Consider the following 20,776-nt stretch of genomic DNA (forward strand, 5'->3'; position numbering starts at 1 on the left):
CATCATTATTTTGTTTTTAGGGGTAGTCGTCCAAATCTCTATTCTGATAATGTCTTGCAATGTGACTTCGGAAAACCTAATTTTTTTCTGAACAAAAATACCCAGTCGCGCTATTAGAAAGAAGTTATTTCTGTGGATTAATAATTGGGAATCCCTTGCAAGGTGACTGTAAGCTCAATCCATAGCATTGTTATAAATTAGTGTGCGTAGAGCAGGAGTAGCACAGGAGGAGTTCTCTCCTGGGCATGGGGATAATGTGACATGTGTTTCACTCAATAGGAGTAGGGGACCATGTCCCCAAATCACATGTCGCGTGATATTCATGGTCCCTGTAGGAGTTGTAATGAAAGAACTTTTTGGAAAACGAATTAATATAAATAAAACCCACAATGAGATGTTACATCATACCTGTCACAATGGCTAAAATTAACGACACAAGAAACAACAGGTGTTGGTGAGGATACGGAGAAAGGGGAACCCTCTTGCACCGTTGGTGGGAATGCAAACTGGTGCAGCCACTCTGGAGGACAGTGTGGAGGTTCCTCAAGAAATTAAGAATAGAGGGGCGCCTGGGTGGCTCAGTCGGTTAAGCGTCCGACTTCAGCTCAGGTCACGATCTCGCGGTCCGCGAGTTCGAGCCCCGCGTCGGGCTCTGGGCTGACGGCTCAGAGCCTGGAGCTTGCTTCCGATTCTGTGTCTCCCTCTCTCTCTGCCCCTCCCCCGTTCATGCTGTGTCTCTCTCTGTCTCAAAAATAAATAAACGTTAAAAAAAAAAAAATTAAGAATAGAAACTACCCTATAATCTAGCAATGGCACTATTAGGTATTTACCCAAATGATACAAAAATACAGATTCTAAGAGGCACATGCACCCCAGTGTTTATAAGAGCATTATCAACAGTAGCCAAACTATGAAACTATGGAAAGAGCCCAAATGTCCACTGACTGATGAATGGATAAAGAAAATGTGATGCACACACACACACACACACACACACACACACACACACTGGAATATTACTTGGCCACCAAAAAGAATGAAATCTTGCCATTTGCAATGACGTGGATGGAGCTAGAATGTATTAGGCTAAGTGAAATAAGTCAATCAGAGAAAGGAAAATATCATATGGTTTCACGTATATGTGGAATTTAAGAAACAAAACAGATGAACAGTGAAGAGAGGGAAACAAACCACAAAAGACTCTTAATGATAAAAAACAAACAGGGTTGATGGAGGGAGGTGGGTGCGGGGATGGGCTAGATGGGTGATGGGCTCTAAGGAGGGCACTTGTGATGAACACTGGGTGTTGTGTGTAAGTGAGGCATCACTGAATTCTACTCCTGAAACCAATACTGCACTGTATGGTGGCTAAAATTGAAATTAAAAATATTTAAAAAATAGATTAATAAAAATTCTTTAAGGATTTGGGATGCACAAGGTTGTGCGGATCAACAGCAAAGACCGTGACATGCTTTTTTTTTTTTTTTTTAATTTTTTTTTTTTCAACGTTTTTTTTTTTAATTTATTTTTGGGACAGAGAGAGACAGAGCATGAACGGGGGAGGGGCAGAGAGAGAGAGAGACACAGAATCGGAAACAGGCTCCAGGCTCCGAGCCATCAGCCCAGAGCCTGACGCGGGGCTCGAACTCACGGACCGCGAGATCGTGACCTGGCTGAAGTCGGACGCTTAACCGACTGCGCCACCCAGGCGCCCCCGTGACATGCTTTTTAACCCCTAGTTTGAAATCTAAGTAAAGAGGCTCTTTTTTTATGAATAAAATAATAATTTGAGATAGCATAGAAGTATATTCATCCACAGAAGCTTATCAGTGATTGTGACAGGCCAGAGAATTCAAGAGGCCCTGTAGATGGCCATGTACAGGTCTGACCCTTATGGCATGCTGTGTGGGTCTAAAGCTTGCTTCTTTTGCAGAACAACTGCATGGTTTTGCCTCACATCTTTTTACCTTAGTGCATTCTTGTTTTAAAAAAAATGCTAATAAAAGTATCACTTAGCTCACAAGAAAGTTGTGAGGATAAAAATACGTTAACTCACATATAAAAACTCAATACGTGGAATCTATCATTCTTTGAAATAGATCTCTAGCTTGGTTCCAGACCTATCTGTTTATTTTTTAATTAACAGCTGGACATCCTGTCTCCATGTGACACATCCCAAACTGGTATTTTTCTTCTTACCTGCTTTACTGCATGAATCCACTCTTTCAGGGAATAGTACAAGTGTGTGTATAAGACATATACTTATATCATATGTATCATATATATATAAATATGTATGGCACCATTGATCACTATAGTTTATCACAGTCTCTGAGTGCTAACTGGTGCTTTTTCACACTGTACCGCAGTACTCTGAGCTAAGCATATTATGAAATGTATGTGGCTCACTCATGTAACTATTCTTTCTGTCACTTATTTTCTGCTCCGGCAAAGAGTTTGACCAATAACGATGATAAAAGATATAAGCGGTAACGTCGCATCTATCCCAAGAAACAAAGGGGAAAATTAAACTAAATGTCAGAATTCAACTTTTGGGGGACGTGGGTGGCTCTGTCTGTCAAGCGTCTGACTTGTGGGTTCAGCTCAGGTCATGATCTCACAGTTTGTGAGATCGAGCCCCGCATCTGGCTCTGAGAGTACAGAGCCTGCTTGAGATTCTTGCTTTGCCACTCCCCTACCGGCCCCCCCCCCCTTTGCACACATTCTCTCTCTCTCTTTCTCAAAATAAATAAACTAAAAAAAAATTCAATTTTTATGTTTGCTCCATACATCTTCTAAGAAATAATGAGGAAAGTAGAGAATAAAATTCATTTAGAGATTGGTATAAATCATTTGACATTAGAGGATACGATAAATATAATTCTAGGCTATGCAGAGTGACCAAAGCTTCTGAGAATGACAGCTGGAAAGGCATGGCATGATTACAGATTTAAAGAGAACTGAAGGACGATCGTCAGTTTAAAAATGTCATATGCATCCCTACACAGACCGAGATCATTCTTCATTTCCAATGCACCACCCACTGAAATGGGCAAGTGTGTAAGTTGCCACACTGATTAGAACCTGTCAGTGGTGCCCATTCCCTACAGGGACAAAGCCAGAAATGAACTTGTTCTGTTTAGTAGGATCTCTTCCCATTCTTCCAGGTACTCTGCTCCAACAATGCTAAAGTATTACCGTAAACGAGAATGACATTACATCCTCATTTTTTCTCAAAGTTAATTTTTCATTGACCTCATTGTTCCTGCCTCCAGGAAGTCTTCCTTGCCCTGCTAAGGGTCGCCTCTGACCCCCATGCCTGCGTCTTTCCTAGCCTAAAGGACAGTGTATCATAATGTATAGACAGCACTCACTTAGCACATCTTTGTGGGACATGTCCTTGCCTATCTCCCTCGCCAGGCTGTAAGCATCTCAAAGGGAATGACTACATTTTCAACTGTGATCACAGGGTCTTTCACCTTATAGGTACTAATGAATGTGCATAGAATTAATGGGGGAAATCATGTAATAATTAAAAAGTGGGTATAAACTTAAAAAAACATTTTTTAATGTTTATTTATTTTTGAGAGAGACAGAGACAGAATGTGAGTGGGTTAGGGGCAGAGAGAGAGGGAGACACAGAATCTGAAGCAGGCTTCAGGCTCCGAGCTGTCAGCACAGAGCCTGACCCGGGACTCGAACTCACGAGCCGTGAGATCATGATGTGAGCCGAAGTCGGATGCTCAACTGACTGAGCCACCCAGGCGCCCCAAAAGTGGGTATAAACTTTCTGTTCCCTGAAAAAGACAAAGCAGTAGAACTTGGATTGAGAGCAAAGAAACCTGGGAGATTCCTAATCCTACAGCTGAAATGCTCAGTAAGTAGATATAAAAATTCTCTTGTGGTTGTTGGCTGATGCCTATATGACATTTTGAGAAATCCCTTTTCATTGAAATCGCTCTATTACAAAAATGCGCTTCAGAATCCATAGAATAATGCCTAATTTTAGTGGATTAAGAATGGATTTAATAGTAATAACCTCAGGATTATCTCATGGAATGTGTATTTTATAGGAATATGTATATATATATATATACATATATATGTATATATATATACACACATAATTTCTCAACAGAAATAAGACTGAGTGTATAAATCAGCTGTTAGAATGTGTGACTAAGAGCTCAAACAATACTAAGTTCAAATTCCACTTCTGCTACTTACTAGATAAAATGACTTTGGGCAAACTTTTTTTTTTTTTGTTTATTTATTTTGTGTGTGTGTGAGAGAGAGAGGGAGTGCAGGGGAGGGACAGAGAGGGAGAGAGAGAATCCCAAGCCCTACTTGGGGCTCGAACCAGGGAACCCTGATATCATGACCTGAACCGAAATCAATAGTGGGATGCTTAATCGACTGAGCCCCCCAGGCGCCCCTGGGCAAACTTCTTATTCTTATTTACTATATAAAGGAGGACAGCTGAGCCTTAATCTTTTGAATCTTTTATCTTTTTATTTTGAAGAGGCTTTTTTTTAAAGTTTATTTATTTTGAAAGGTGGGGAGGGGCAGGGAGAGAGAGAGAATCCCAAGCAGGCTCCACACCGTTAGGGCAGAGCCCAACGTGGGGCTCGAACCGATGAACCGTGAGATCATGACCTGAGCTGAAGTCACGAGTTGGACTCTCAACTGACTGAGCCACCCAGGTGCCCCTGAATCTTTTATCTTTTTAAATCCCAGGTTTTTAATCAACAAAATAGGGGTAAGAGGGCATTTATCATACAGAAGTGTCATAAGAATTAATATGATCGTAAGTATCAAGGACCTGGAACTTAGTAAGGGAGCTCACCACGAGCTATTTAGTGAGTCATACACTGTGCTATCTGGACATGCCTGCTCAGCCTCACTACCACCAATGACAGCCCCTCAAGGTTTTTTCTGGAAATTATGTCCTTTGAGTCTAATAAGGCTTTTTCCCACTCCTCGTTGTTAGTGATGATACTGAAGATGCCCTTGGAGATCTGAACAACCTTGAGCTTGTATTGTCCTACATTCTTATTTCAGGATGGCTCAAGCTCCCTGAGAGCACCATTGTGGGAGAACAGACTACAAGATAACTGGAAAAGAGAATTTTATCTAATAATTGGAGTGGATTAGAAATTGCTTCACTGAACCGCATCTGTATGTGCCGGAAGAATGCCATTCGCAAATACATATATAGCAAATACATCTGTAAACATAGCATATATTTAGCCATACATATATAATACATAGCAAATATATATATAAACATTTGTATACATTTATAACATACATAATAAATGTGCACACTTACCAAGGTCCATCCAAGCCAGTTAGCCCAAGGTAGCTTCGTGGGCTATAGTCATATACTGGAAATGTACTACTCCAGAGTGGGGAATGTGGGGAAGCACGAAAAAGAAACAATAGCTTATGGTAAAGGAGCCTTAGAGCCAGGAGGCAGCCAGAACTTCCTCCTGCAGGGCCATTGTTGCAGGACAACAGCTTCAGGGTTGTGCAACACCTTTAGTAAACACTTCCTGAAGCAGAGACAAGAATGAACCTGGGAGTTTCATTTTGTCTCACTTGAGAGGAGTCAGGGACAGATCAAGCAGTGCACCCTGAGCGAGAAGGGCAGGCACTCTGCCCCTGGGCTCATCCAGCATGCTGCAGGGGCTTCTTCTGACGGTCACGGTCACGTTCCTCCTTTCTCCAGTTCCAGGTCGGTGTTTAATTCCTTTTCGGGTTCTGTTAGATACGGCAGTGAACTGCTTGCTTTTCACCTTCTCTCAATAGCTTTTTTTTTTTTTTTAAACCAATTTTACTCACCAGTTGGGCTGGTTTTAGTCTGCTGTTTTGGAGGAGGGGGCTGTGACTGCTGTGAACCCTCACTGTAAAGGAGAGGGAAGGAGACGACTTGAATCCATTTTCCTATGTCTGATATGGGAATACATAGCCATCAAAGGGAAAACTTCATACAGCTTAATTGAAGCAGAGAATATGATCTTCGTGTCACAAAGTGGAATTCGTCAAATCCCGCTTGTCATTTTCAGAGCAGTAAAGACGCAGCGGATTTGACTAGCTACCGCTGTGCACAAGGCTTTCAGAAAGTATCTGCTGTAATTATAGGGACCAGTTTGGCTCGTCCTGTTCCTTTTGAGTGCACGTTTTGATGTTTGGTCCTGCCATTACTGGTGATAATAAGTATGACTAATTAAGAATAAACAGGTGACCAGCTTGATCTTTCTAAAGCATTGTGCTATTACCCGATCAAAACAAGGTTATTGTTAAGCTTAAATGGATCATTTATTTCTATTTTGCTGGTTATCAAACATGTAAGACTTCAAAAGGAGAGAAATTTTACTTCTCCGTAATAAGTCACTTCTGGCATGTCCCTCTATTTCTGAGAAATTCACCAATTAGATGTTGGTTAAATTTAATTGGGTAACACATTTCCTTAACTTATTTCTATTTCCAGAGCTTATTTAAGTCACCACATTAGCTTCGGTGCGTGAAAATCCTTCCCATTCAATCTTTTCTTGGGTTTTAGAGTGCTTGTGGAGACGTAGGAATGGGAACAGATCATCAACAAGAAGTATAGTGTTAGGGAGGGAAAGATTCTCTTCTCTCTCACACTCTCCCTACTTGGTCACTAAAAGTAATTCTCCCCACCTCCTCCCCACTGTTTCTGATTTCTTTTCCAGGCTTGTGAGAGTTTTACTTTACATCATTAAATATAGAACTGTACTGGGCATTTAAGTTATTGACTTCAATTTCTACTTTGGGAGTCAACCTTAATAGAAACCTTCTTTCCCTACATGTCTCCAAAAGTGCTATCTCTAAAAATTCTTTGGGATCCCTCACTTGGTTGGACCCTGAGAATTGCTTGGGAACTAGCTTTATTGAACAGCATAAAGATCAAGCAGGATCCATTAACAGCTAATCCTGGAGTCCACCCACATGACAGGCTTTTCACCACATTGGGCATACTACCTGATTCTGTTCTCTCGTCTTTGCATTCACAACATGGCACCAAGGACAGCTTCCTTAGAAACCATGCCTAAAACCGTGATGTCTTCAAGTATTTGGTGGTAGGGACAGAGGGTTTGCAATATCTCTTGTGAGAACAGGGTGACCGACAGACCGTTACCCCCTCATCTTCTATCTTGAACAGAGAGTCCCCCCCCCCCCACTTTACCTTCCATTTTTTATTTTCAAGACTGTCTCCTTGGCAGTGAGTATTATTCCCACTGATATTATTCCTACATGGATTTCTTTCCCAGCCAGAATGTAAAAAATAAAGCAATTCTCATTTTCTCATCTCTTCCTTTTTGTTGATCTGCCCCCACCATGCAAAGAAAAAATATGTGCCTCGGACCACGACTTGTGCCCAGTTTCCATAGACATGAAATAAAAGAATGAAGTATAATTAGGCCAGCTGTTTGTACGCACTTCACCATCCCCTGAGAAAAATAACTTCTAGGATTTCATCATAGGAAAAAACCCAAATATTTAAAAGGATGTAACAGTTGTTTGGGGGTGAGATGTATGCGCACTGACAAAAGAGAAAGTTCTTTAATATATTTCAACAGGATATCCAGAGGGTACAGTACTTTTTAAAATTATTTTGCTTCAAATTAACAATTCTTTCTTATCTTCATAAAATGACTAGATGAGCCTCAAAAGCATTTATAATTTAATCTTCATAGCCAAAATGATAGATTTAATGAGGATGCATTTTTCCTCGATGTTTGCCGTCACTTTTACTACACTAAGCTCCAAATCACCAGAGTTTGAGGGGGTGCAGTGTAGCCCAGATCTGAAGTCAATATTGAATAAACTCTGATCCAGGGCTTAATGTCATGTGTTTAGTTTGGAAAGACATTCTTTAAACGATTTGGAACAGATTTGATCAAAAATGAAAATGTCAAATATTATATACAAATGTGCTAAACTCCAAAATTGCCCCCAAACACATTGAAACAGAATGTGGCAATCCAGACCAGTGCCTGTTATATTAATCTTGCCAATGAGTGTTCACTTTTCTAAAGCCAATATACAGTAAAATAATTATCTCAGGCAATCTAAAACAATAGTTTTGTTTTTTCTCCATCTAGTGTTGCTGGTCAGAAGTAATCCAACGTGTGAGTTCTGTGGGAGAGAGAGAAAGCGAGTACTAAAATGAATTAGTAGAAACATATTGTGTTACATCTCGGATTTGTGTAATCCCAGGATGGCAGTTAGTTGTGTTTGTTCCACAGGCTTCCAAGTAATTAGCCTGATTTTATTCAGCTGGGAGGAGGCTGCGTCATTTCCATCAACCTTAAGGATGATTGAGCCAAACAATATTTCGGTCTGCTGTGTATCTCTAACTTGTGTAATCTGTGATCATTTGAATCTCATTCTTTCAGGGGCCTTCTTGGTCCCACAAAAATAAGAGCCATTAAGAGAACGTCTGTTTCCTGTAGAGAATGTACTATGTTGCAAGAGCTTGGGAAGAGCCGAAAATCTGTTGCTTGCACACTGAAGATAGTGAGAGGTTGCCAGAGGCTTTTTAAAGAAGTATTCTGGTTTCTTTGTTGATAGATTTTATTTGCCATTTGGAAGTGTGCAGCCATCAAAGAGCTGGAAGTAAATTTCTCCGCTAATGTACATATTTGACTTCATATAAGTCAATTGGTAGTTTCCGATTTCATGAAATGTTAAGATTTAGATACTAAGTAGTAAGCATGGAGATGAGTGTATATGTCACGAAAACTTGCATTGGCCGGATGGCCTGTTTCCCTCACCCCTTCTGAAAGGGGAATGTGTGTGTGCTATCATTTTTTGCTTTGATAAAAAGAATCAGCCGGATAGTTATTATTTTACGACCCAAGGGCAACTTGGGCTGATATTTACTCTTGGAATAGTGTATCATGGATGAAAACCAATTTTCAAACAGCATTGTTGGAAGAGTTACTTTGGCTGCACATTGGTGACTATATGGCTTCATGAACTCCATATTAATGGGACTAATTGCACTGATTGGACATAGCCCACAAGACAGCATGTGGTTGCCTTATGGTGTGCCTGTTTGGTATTACAGGTTTGCAAGAAGCTTCAGGGAATTGTGTCAATACCGTCAGTTAATTTGTGGCAAGAGTAATTTTCTGAACCTCTTGGCATCTTATTATTTTGACATAATTATGATAATTAGGAAAATTTTAACTCAATGCTAAAATGATCGATTTAATGTTCCTTTAGGCTTTTTAATTTCTGTTATAAAATTTTTTTTCCAATATATGAAATTTATTGTCAGATTGGTTTCCATACAACACCCAGTGCTCATCCCAAAAGGTGCCCTCCTCAATACCAATCCCCCACCCTCCCCTCCCTCCCACCCCCCATCAACCCTCAGTTTGTTTTCAGTTTTTAACAGTCTCTTATGCTTTGGCTCTCTCCCACTCTAACCTCTTTTTTTTTTTTTTCCTTCCCCTCGCCCATGGGTTTCTGTTAAGTTTCTCTAAAATTTTTTAATAAATACTTATTATTTTCCTTTACAAAAAAATAAATTAAATAGAAATAAAATTGCCCAGTGATTATCTCTGCAACAGCAAGAAGAAGGTCTTGAGGTATCTTATCTAGTTCTTGAAGTCTTGTCTATGTAATGAGACTTATTTTATCAAAACCAATTAAAACTTTATCCAAATGATCCTCATCTCTTCAAAGAGATTACAGAGAATTCGGTATTTGTTTGCAGAAAACCATAGACTACATGAACTGTCCTTAAAGGTCATTTAATCTTCTTTTTAACCAGTTAAAAAATTAGAACCAAACTCAAAGTTCCAGTATCCTAGGGTTGATTCCATGATTTTAAATGTTTTCAAAATGTTTTTAAGAGTAAATCTCAAGTAAATCTCATTGAAAGAAAAGCTACTGCATATCCCTTTAATGGACTGGTTTTTACCTAATGAGATTTAGCCAATGGCTCTTAAGTGGTCAAGTGCATTTAGCCATCCTAAAATGATAAAAGAAAATGGACATAACTAGGAATTTTTTAAAGTTTCTGCTTTAGGGTCGCCTGGGTGTCTCAGTCAGTTGAGCATCCAACTTCGGCTCAGGTCATGATCTTGCAGTCTGTGAGTTTAAGCCCCACGTCGGGCTCTGTGCTGACAGCTCAGAGCCTGAAGCCTGCTTTGGATTCCATGTCCCCCTCTCTGTCTCTGTTCCTCTTCCGCTCGTGCTCTGTCTCTCTCTGTCTCAAAAATAAATAAGCATTAAAAAAAAATTAAACCTTCTGCTTTAGTTTCTAAACAACATTTAAAAAAATACTCTCTGGTACATCTTTGGGATAAGCGTACAAGTCACCCAATATGACTGACAAAAAATACTCAATGTTATTTGTTAAAAGATCAAAAAATAATATAAATTTATATTACCATAGAATTTAGGTTTGAGTGCTTTAATAAGTTGGGATTATCTTTAGAAAGCACTCTAGTCATTACCCAGAGAACTAAAGCCCTTCCAGACCACAGTGTTAGTAAATTGCCAGCCTGGGCCCATACTTTGATTTTTGGTTTCTACTGCATCTATATTCTGGGTAGACCAGTAGCCCCTTCAGAAGCCAAAGAGCTGACCTATTGACATTTACTTAGACACTATTCTACACGGAGGAAGGACTCCATCAAGTGGGAAAATAAAAAAGAAAATAGAAAATTCAGTGTTAGTTTTCGGAAAACTGAATTCATCTCAAAAATAACTTGTAGAAACAATGCTGAGATGAGAATTCAAAATATAGATAGAAGGTTTGGATGAGGTAACTGTTCAATTGTCTTTCCATATGGCTCCAGGCTCAAAGTTCCCTTCCAGACCAGTAATAGTGCTCTAATTGTTTGCTTCTCTAATTTTATTCTTTTCATGCTTTGTATGCAAAAATAAATTTACCTGTATTGCAAAAGCCAAGCATTCTATGGAGCTGGCATTGGAGCTTTATTACTGCATCATAGTTTTCTTCGTTAATGTAGAATATTGCTATTGGACAATACGAAAAAATATTAGAATCAGAAATGGCATACATCATTGATTTCATTTTTGTAACACTGTGTAGTTTTCGGAGTACTTCTACTCAATTATGCTGACACTGATAGAAGATTGTCTTAGAAGATTAGTTTGGTTTCTGCCTTCCTGTGCTGGCCTGTATTGCTTGCTACGTTCCTCCGCAGAAGATTCAAGGTAGCAAAGAGAAATGGAGAAATCCAAAAGAAATACTTTCACCAAATAGAGATACACTTGCAAGCTTTCAGTGGGGATGTATGCGAAGGTCTAGGCTAAAGATCTGAGAGGAAGAGTGGGTTTCTGATTTTGTCTCTCTACTCTTAAATCACTCTGGCATAAAACTCAGTTAAGCCTCTGTATGTGGCATTATTGCCGAAATGCAATACGGCTAATTATTACCAACCGGCTTGTTTATTTCTTCTGCTTCACTCAATCAGTTCTTACCTTTTTTTCCCTCCTCAGTAAACGCGATAAAAGAACTCTCTGGAGTGAAGAACTATGAAGTGGTTTATCCCAGAAGACTTCATTCACTACATAAAAGAGAGGTCAAGGAGCCAGAACAACAGGTACTTCTTTTGACTTAACGAAGAGTCTTGAAAAAAAAATGCATATATTTACAGGTGGTATACATATAGATATATAACTCTAATATATAAATATATACACATATTTATATTTATATAGAGACTTTTTCATTTGTTATTTGACCTATATTATTTTTATTAATCGTCACAATAATTCAATGTTCTATTTTGAGCCTCATTTTGCAGATTAAGGTTCTGACGGTTGAAATAAACTGTCCAAGGTCACACAGAGAGTAAACCTTAATACTTTTATGGTAATTTCTAATTCTGTGTACTTCCAAAGAAATGAGATACAGTTTATTTTATCTATCTATTATCTACTTATCGATCATCTGCATATCTATGTACACACGTACAAACAAAACCATGAACATTAAAACTGAAGTAGAAAATAAAATATTGTGAATCAATTAATATATATATATATGCATATTAAGTTAAGATGAATTACTGTAATTAAACATGAAATTTATTTTTGTCTTTCCTAAAGAGAAAGTTATTAAAGTTTGTAGAATTCTTACTACTTAATGAAACAACACAGTCTCTCAGTCAAAAGCTAAAAGCTAAAACATGATGATCCATTCAACAGTTTTCTCATTACCTGCACTCAGGAGTCTTCTGCTAGGAGACAGGAAAAATACAGATAAATGAGACATAAATAATAACTTGTAGAAATATTGTAAGATGCAACTCACTGGGAGTACATATCCCCCCCACTGGATAAGCTTCCCCACAGATGATTTCTTCTAAAGCAAACATGTTTATAATAGCAGAACCCATAGGAGACCCTGTTTATTGAAATTATTCTCTCTCAACAAAATGTTTCTGGTAAATTTAAATGGGACCTGTATGCACTGGGTTCCTCATCAGTATGGCCCTCTTCAAATGCTTTCCAGTATTCTCTTAAAAACGCCAGATACCTTTTGTCACTGAATATTTTGAGGAAAGTTAATACACGTCCAGTGTTTTAAAGTGAATCCCTCATAAAACAAATTTAAGCTTTTGAACAATTTATTTTGTTGAAAAACTCTAGAATCATTACTGACACCTATTAGATGATCAATCTTAAGTTTTGGAAGAATTGAGTGGATGGATGCAGTTGATATAATGTGCTTGATATTTATTGCCAATACATTATTTTTCTAGTCCACAACCTGATTCACGGATTGTATAAGCCTTATGTTTTCTTGATTCATAGTAAAAGTGTAAAGGATCCGAATTCAGAAGTCTTGTTTATATTCACATCTTAACTTTGTTAATTTTCTCTGTTAGACACCGATGAGCTTCAATTTTTTCATCTTAAAATTGAGATAATAATAGGAATGCTTATTTTATATGGCTGTTTGGAGAAAACTTACGTGCAAAGCAAAGCAGGATGCAATTATTAAGTCCCTGCTCATGATTATGCTATGGCACTGTCTTATATAACTCACCACCTTCTACTTCTGACTAACTGTCATGGCTCTTTTGCTTAATATAATGGTTTATTAAGCCGTTTTGTTATCTTTCTGCTTCTCAACACAACCTCCTTTTTAGTCAGCTTTGGTAATCGCAAAGCCTTTCTTGGTAATATGTTTATTTCTACCACTCGGCCCTTCTTATGGATTTTTTTTTCCTATTTAACATGTTCTCCCCATTTGTAACATCCAGTTCATATTCTATTCTTGTAAAGTAAATATGGAATATTTGTATATGTACTGATAGATCCTTTTCCTGGAGTCATGCTTCAGGAATGGTCAGTGTTACACCATTTGGTTCTTGATTTTCTCTTAATATTGATTTCACTATCATTATCGTGTGTGTGTGTGTCCAAGTGACTGTGAGAATAAGTTTAATCTTCTCATCTGGGTTGAAACTGCCCACGTCAATAAAAAAAAGTTTTTTTCTACCTTTAACATGCCTCTGCTCCTCCTTACCCTCACCTGTCAACGTGTCCTATGGAAGGTATTCCATAAATGTTCATTGATTCAAGGAAATCCCCACAGAACACATCAATCGTACCTTTTGGAGGAAATAAAAACATTACACCAAATTCCATAGACAACCAAAGGGAAATGTGCCTAAACGATTGGAGGGCTTTAATGTTTCTTTAAAGGGTGAATTTTATTTTTATTTTTGTCGTTTTGTGGAGTATATTTGCAAGAGTCTCCTTGCTGCCTTCAGTTGTCGACAGTAGGAGGCAACATGTTATTAGCCATGAAGAATGTGACAGGGCGAGGACTGAATGCTTCCGACCATCTCACAAATACATGTAACTCAATCATGTTTGCCTTTTAGTATTATTCAACTAGCATTGATGTTCTCAGGTGCTGGTTGATGCCTTTGAGGTACCGGCCAGCAAGAATGTGATCAAACCATTAAAAACCACTAAAAACAATTCCTGGCTGAGGAATCATTCCAAAGGCATTGATCTGCTTTTCCCAGTCACTGTTTTCATCCTCTGATATTTCAGAATCTCACCTCCTTTCCCTCGTCACAGATGTCTAGCTCTCATTCTTACAGTGCCTGGACTACTGTGTATAGAATCACCAGATTCTAGCAAATAAAAATACAGGACACCCGGTTAAATTTGGATGTCAGATAAACAATGAAAGCTTTTTTTTTTTTTTTTTTGTATACGTCATCTCCAATATCATGTGGGTCATGTTTGTATTTAAAAACTATTCACTTTATCTGGAATTCAGATTTAACAATGCCCTGTATTCTAGGTGGCGATCATACCATGGGGCTTTTTTCACGTCCCTATGAACGTGTTCTGTCTACAAATATAAGGTCCTGTGCTGCTGCATGTCTGAAATTTCAGTCCTGCTTGGTCAGGCTTGCTGAGTTCTGCCATGACACTTGTTTCACAAGCATAGACCAGAGAAGCCAGGGCCTCCTTGTCTATCTAACATGCAGCAGGCACATTCTCTTCCCTTACATAGAATCTTCTCTTTTTGTTCACATACAGCTTATGGCCAACAAGAACTCTGTTATACAAATAAGCCAAGTTGTTAGAAGCTATCTTCGTAGGGGAAGGAAAAAAAAAGAGGTTAGAGTGGGAGAGAGCCAAAGCATAAGAGACTCTTAAAAACTGAGAACAAACTGAGGGTTGATGGGGGGTGAGAGGGCGGGGAGGGTGGGTGATGGGTATTGAGGAGGGCACCTTTTGGGATGAGCACTGGGTGTTGTATGGAAACCAGTTTGACAATAAATTTCATATATTGAAAAAAAAAGAAGCTCTCTTTGTGGCTTCTGCATTGAGACTATTGGTCCTCTTTGTGCAAAGAATTGATTAGCAATTATTCAAAATAACTAGAATTTGGAATGCATGTGACGGAAGGGATCTCTACATCCTGAAGATGTTATATACATTCTCAGTGAAATTAATCACTTCTCAAAGCAGGGAAGATGAGGACTTGTATACTTACTATTATTTTTTAAATATTTTTTTATTTTTTTTAATAATTTATTGTTACATTAGCTAACATACAGTGTATACAGTGTAGTCTTGGCTTTGGGAGTAGATTCCTGTGATTCATCACCTCCATACAACACCCAGTGCTCATCCCAAGAAGCACCCTCCTCAATGCCCATCACCCATTTCCCTGCCCTCCTACCCCACCTCCCACCCCCATGAACCCTCAGTTTGTTCTTTGTATTTAAGAGCCTCTTATGGTTTGTCTCCCTCTCTGTTTGTAACTTATTTTTTCTTCCCTTCCCCTATGGTCTTCTGTTAAGTTTCTCAAATTCCACATATGAACACAAAGATATATCTGTCTTTTTTTCTGCCTGGCTTATTTCACTTAGCATAATACCCTCCAGTTCCATCCATGTTGTTGCAAATGGCAAGGTTTCATTCTTTTTCATCGCTGAGGCTGAGAGGTTTTTCATTGTGTGTGTGTGTGTGTGTGTGTGTGTGTGTGTGTGTGTGTATCTATATCTATATCCGTATCTATCTATCTATCTATCTATCTATCTATCTATACCTTCTTTACCCACTCATCAGTTGATGGACATTTGGGCTCTTTCTGGAATTTGGTTATTGTTTATTTATCCAAAGGATACAGGGGTGCTGATTCATAGGGGCACATATACCCCTATGTTTAATAGCAGCGCTATCAACAACATACATACTATTAATCAACTGTGCCCTCTACTGGTCTAGAGAACAGAGGCACTGGTTTTACCTTCAGCTGTGCCAAGAGCATGGCCCCATCCTTCTGACTTCATCATGCCTGGCATCATGAAATAGTCCTCTGAAAAATTTTCTGGAGGGAATACTCAGGGGCTGAGTAGAAACTTGCATGTTTTTTTCATTATTGTATTTTTGGTTATGCTGCGTATGCATGGCATAAGGAAAACTGAATAACTATTTGTTGAATAAATGAGCAAATGGATAATAAACAAATGAACAAATGGGCACATCCATGAATTAGTGTAACTGGAATATATTACCCATATATCTGCATAGAAATGTATTCAGTAAGTACTTAATTAAGGTCCCGGGTGCTGGGAACTTAATATTCAAAGGTAATTCCTATCTTCCCAGGAGTCTGCCTATAGAGCCCACACACTTCCTTTGAGGCCAAAACTGCCAGGCTGTTGGCTCAAGTCACAAAATAAAACATCTGGCGGCACAGTACCTTCCTTATGTTGGGAACAATTTCAGGCCTTAGCTGGGTCCACCAGAGTTTCTGGAGGCCTCAGACTACTGTATGTCATGGCAACAGTTGTATTACTGGAACCACACCTCCCTGGGACTTCGAGGGCTTCCCTTGGCTATTTATTTTCTGTGTGCATGGGCATCATCTTGACTTCATCCTCTTGCTCCCCTCCCAGGAATGTCCAGGATGGTGGCCTTCTCAATCCACCCACTAAACCTTACCCATGGATGGTGTTTCTCCTGGAGGAAGTGTTTATTTGTATGTCCTTATGGCCAGCTAACCTTATTCATTGAGCTCCAAATAATTTCCATCTAGTGGACACTGTCCAAATCAAGGTGCATCTTTCCTCTCCTAACCCATAGTTCAGGACCCGGGTTGTATACAAGTAGGATACGCTTTTTATTAGCAGGCATTGCTTTCCACCATGGACTTCTACTTGGAAAGTACAGTTCTAACATCACCTAGAACACCCTCTTTCATAAAGACTTGTTTTCTTCCTTGCTGTTTCCTTTCATCTATAATCTCTATGCTAGTGTTGGCTAAAACTTCCAGTCCAAAAGCAACAATCTTTTCTAAAACCACCACCAAATAAATTTTAGGTGAAAATCTACAACAATCCATTGCTGACAGGAAATGCATATCTGGAAGCCTCTTCTGGGTAGAAGATTACATTTACTATCCTCCAAATATTTTAATTCCATCTGGCCTTTCTTAAACCTGAATAATAAGTGGTTACAATGATTCCCTATAATTTTTATTTTCAACCCTCAGGCTTTTCTTCCCCCCCAGCTCCTGGTGTTTATAAACATGAAGTGAAGTACAGCAGCCTCTCCTCATCTAGATCCACACATTGTACTTAGGAGTTTTTGACTTCAGAGAAGACTCCAATAATTGATCATTTAAAGGGAATGTGGGCCATAATGGTTGACTTTGGAGATGGCAAACCCCGGCGCAATCCTCCTGATCTGGAGGCCCAAACTCACTATTGTCCCTTGCTGAGCTCAGGTATTGCTCTGGCCAGGAGACGGAGGAGAGAAGAAAAGCAGAGAAAACCACACTCAGTCATATTCAGTCTGCCGTAGCTAGATCTCTTTAATAACAATGTCCTGGCACTCCGCAGTGAGTTTTTAGATTCACTGTTTTATAGAACAGAATCAACGTTCAGTACACAATAACATCTTCTTTAACACACTGCTGTACAGTCCTATCTCCTCTTGTATATAAAAAAAAATCTCAATTTCCAACCATTCTCCTTTTCTCCATGAGGTTTATTTGAGGTAATACTTTCCCATTCTGAACTCCTAAGACTTATTTTCTTCCTGATGACTTCTTTCTGCTTTCGGATACATATTTCTGTTGTTTTGTCCATATTCTAGCTTCCATTTAGCCTTGAAAGACCTCCAGACCAAAAATCATCCGTAAGAGTCGTTGAGGTCTCTGGGTCTGTGTGCTTACTGTTCCTTCTTCTCAAATAACTTCCCCACCCTGCTTCACCTGGCTAATTCATGTCTCGGCTTACATGTTACTTCCTCAGGAAGGCCTTTTCTGACCTTAAGATGTTAGACACCCTACACTGCATTCCTATTTATGTCCCTTATCATATAAATCATTTTTATTATCTGTATTTCCACAAGATTTTAAGCTTCCTGACAGTTGGCATCAATTTTTTCTTGCTTAGAGTTGAATTTCCGGAACCAAATAGAGTCATGCTTATAACTCAAATAATATTTGTATATATCATGCCTGTAACTGAAATAATATTTGTAAAATGCATGGGTGGATGGGTGGATGGATGGATAGATGGATGGATATACAGGTCTCAGGTAATTTGTCCATTCAGGCGGCAGAGTTGTGTGATTTGTTAAAAGAGGCCAGAAGCAGACATTTGCTATTATATGGACTACTGCTAAAGAAAGCAGGCATTGTTTGCTGATGATTAAAAGATGAACGCAGCCAAATCAATTATTTGTGTATTTATAATTACCAGCGAATGTTTGTGCATTTTTGCAGGAAAAATTTGAAACTGAATTGAAGTACGAAATGACAGTTAATGGGAAAATTGCAGTGCTTTACTTGAAAAAAAGCAAGTAAGTGTTTTTACTTCTCACATTACCCTCACCAACAAAACGTTAGCAGGTGGAAACTGTGCTGAATGAGTCTGTTTCTGCTTAAGGCTCTCAAAAACCTCGGCTAATAAGCTTTTTCTCTCGACTGGCCCACGGGGTTGGGTGAATATATGTTCCTACTGAAGTGGTTTACGTTGAGAAAAACAATAGTTTATTAGTGTTTCAATTCTTCTAGTAATAAAACACAGTGAATGAGGTACAAGCAGATATACATTTTATCAAGTTCAAGGAAAAGGCAGATTTCTAGACCTTCCCCTCCATTATTTTGTTATTTTAATATTTTAATTTTAAATTTATTTATTCAAATTCAAGTCAGTTAACGTACAGTGTAGTATGGGTTTCAGGAGTAGAACCCAGTGATTTATCACTTGCATATAATCCACAGTGCTCATCTCAACAAGTGCCCTCCTTAATGCCCATCATCCATTTAGCCCACCCCCCACCCACCACCCTTCCAGCATCCCTCAGTTTGTTCTCTGTATTTAAGAGTCTCTTACAGTTTGCCTCCCTCTCTCTTTGTAACTTATTTTTCCTCTCCTTCCCCTATGTTCATCTGTTGTGTTTCTTAAATTCCACATATGAGTGAAATTATATGACATTATTGTATTTTATTTACTAGTACTGAAAGATTAGATTTGTTTATTTATTGAGAGAGAGAGAGACAGAGCACATGGGCTGAGGAGGGGAAGAGAGAGAGGGAGAGAGAGAGAGAGAGAGAGAGAGAGAGAGAGAGAGAGAGAGAATCCTAAGCAGTCTCTGCATTGACAGTGAGGCTTGATCCCATGAACCTCGAGATCATGACCTGAGCTGAAATCAAGAGTCTGACACTTAACCAACTGAGCCACGCAGGTGCCCCCTGAAAGATTAGGTTTTAAAACGATTCGCAGTCATTTCCATCAGGAAAAAAAAATATATCTAAGTTAAAAAAATTTTTTTTTTAACGTTTATTTATTTTTGAGACAGAGAGAGACAGAGCATGAACGGGGGAGGGTCAGAGAGAGGGAGACACAGAATCCAAAACAGGCTCCGGGCTCTGAGCTGTCAGCCCAGAGCCCGACGCGGGGCTTGAACTCACGGACCGGGAGATCATGACCTGAGCCAAAGTCAGCCACTTAACTGACTGAGCCACCCAGGCGCCCCAAGATATATCTAAGTTAAATAACCCCTAGGACCAATTGGGCTCTCCTGATTCCAACACCAGTGCTCTTTCCCACGCAGTTACACACTAACCCGCCCACTTTTCTCATGCAATTACATTGTCCTCGTGCTCCTCATTCTCTTTATTCACGCCGGCCACAGGCAACATTTCTTGCAAATTTCATGGCCTCTGCTCTTGCCCAGATCTTGATCATCCTACATCTTGACTATTTCAAACGTAGTTTCCCCACCGAATTCTGTGCTTTCAAGCTCTTTCAATCCTTTAATTATCCTATGTAGTACAGCAAGATTTTTTTTCATTCAAATAGACTCTTTGCCTTTTGCAAAACTTCACAACAGCCTGGAGTTTGGAAATCACGTGGCAGGGTGGAAATAGTACAGGTGTGGACTTGAAGCAGATCTAGATATGATCCTTTGCCACTGGAACTGTGTAATTGTTATGGAACCTGGCCTGGATCCACCCAGCCGAAGAACCAAGCGGCACTCAGGGATCTCAGAAGGCAGGAGGTTTATTTCACACCGGCGGGCTCAGAGAAGATCACTCTCCAGAGGTCTGAGTTCGTAAGCAGAGGGAACAATTTATAGTCTGTGACTTCCGCATTCCACATTAGTAGTAATTTGGCCAGTGTGGCAAGAGGGGTAGGAAGAGGAACCGGGAAGGGGAGTCTTTGGGCAGGGACTGGAATTTCCCTATCAGTCCTGTCGGCCACCTTATAACAGATTTTTCCCTATCATAATCTCATCTGGAAAATAATGTGAGTCATATTTACCATGTAAGACTTCAGAAAGGATGAAATGAATGATCCATGTAAAGCGTGTAACTCAGTGGCTGGTATAAAGATGGCATTTTACACCTACTAGTTACTTCCTTTTCTCCCCACCCCGCCTCTTTAAAAGGTATATCCAGACTCTTATGTGCTGGTGGGTCATTGAAAGAACTCAAAAAAGCTCGGTCAAAATTCTGGAAGGGCCCTACCTACCAAATGCAGGTCAGTTCCCAATAGACTTTCACTGCTACGGTTGTTAGCAGTCGCTGGGAACTGAAAAGGACTGGCGAAAATGTAGTTATCGTAAACTGGTGAGAGACGCTGCCCTTTTTAGTCATTTTTATCAACTCTACCCTTCTTACTTCCATTTGGAAATGGAAATTTATCTCCCCTAAATAAGTATAAAAGTCTGGTGAAAAAGCAGATACTGTTCATGGCAGTCAGGA

The 20,776-nt window shown here is 39.3% G+C and overlaps 1 protein-coding gene across 13 annotated transcripts in view; it reads left to right on the forward strand.

The window, feature by feature from the left end:
- Positions 1 to 5,566: 5,566 nt before the first annotated feature.
- Positions 5,567 to 20,776, forward strand: part of ADAM28 (ADAM metallopeptidase domain 28) — a 77,305-nt gene continuing 62,095 nt past the window's right edge. For 6 of the 13 annotated variants that reach the window (XR_013555046.2, XR_013555047.2, XR_013555048.2 and 3 more), the window contains exons 1-3: positions 5,569 to 5,737; positions 11,512 to 11,615; positions 18,290 to 18,366. Coding sequence is in view for 10 of the 13 variants with exons in the window: in XM_060653234.3 (XP_060509217.3) it covers positions 5,680 to 5,737; positions 11,512 to 11,615; positions 18,290 to 18,366 (239 nt within the window). In the remaining 3 variants the exon portion in view is untranslated. Of the gene's footprint in view, positions 5,738 to 11,511; positions 11,616 to 18,289; positions 18,367 to 20,776 lie in introns of all 13 variants that reach the window. The other 7 variants (XM_078445441.2, XM_078445443.2, XM_060653238.3 and 4 more) reach the window with 2 other exon arrangements.

The sequence above is a fragment of the Panthera onca genome, chromosome B1 (assembly GCF_046562875.1).
Source record: "Panthera onca isolate mPanOnc1 chromosome B1, mPanOnc1 haplotype 2, whole genome shotgun sequence".
NCBI classification, from domain to species: domain Eukaryota; kingdom Metazoa; phylum Chordata; class Mammalia; order Carnivora; family Felidae; genus Panthera; species Panthera onca.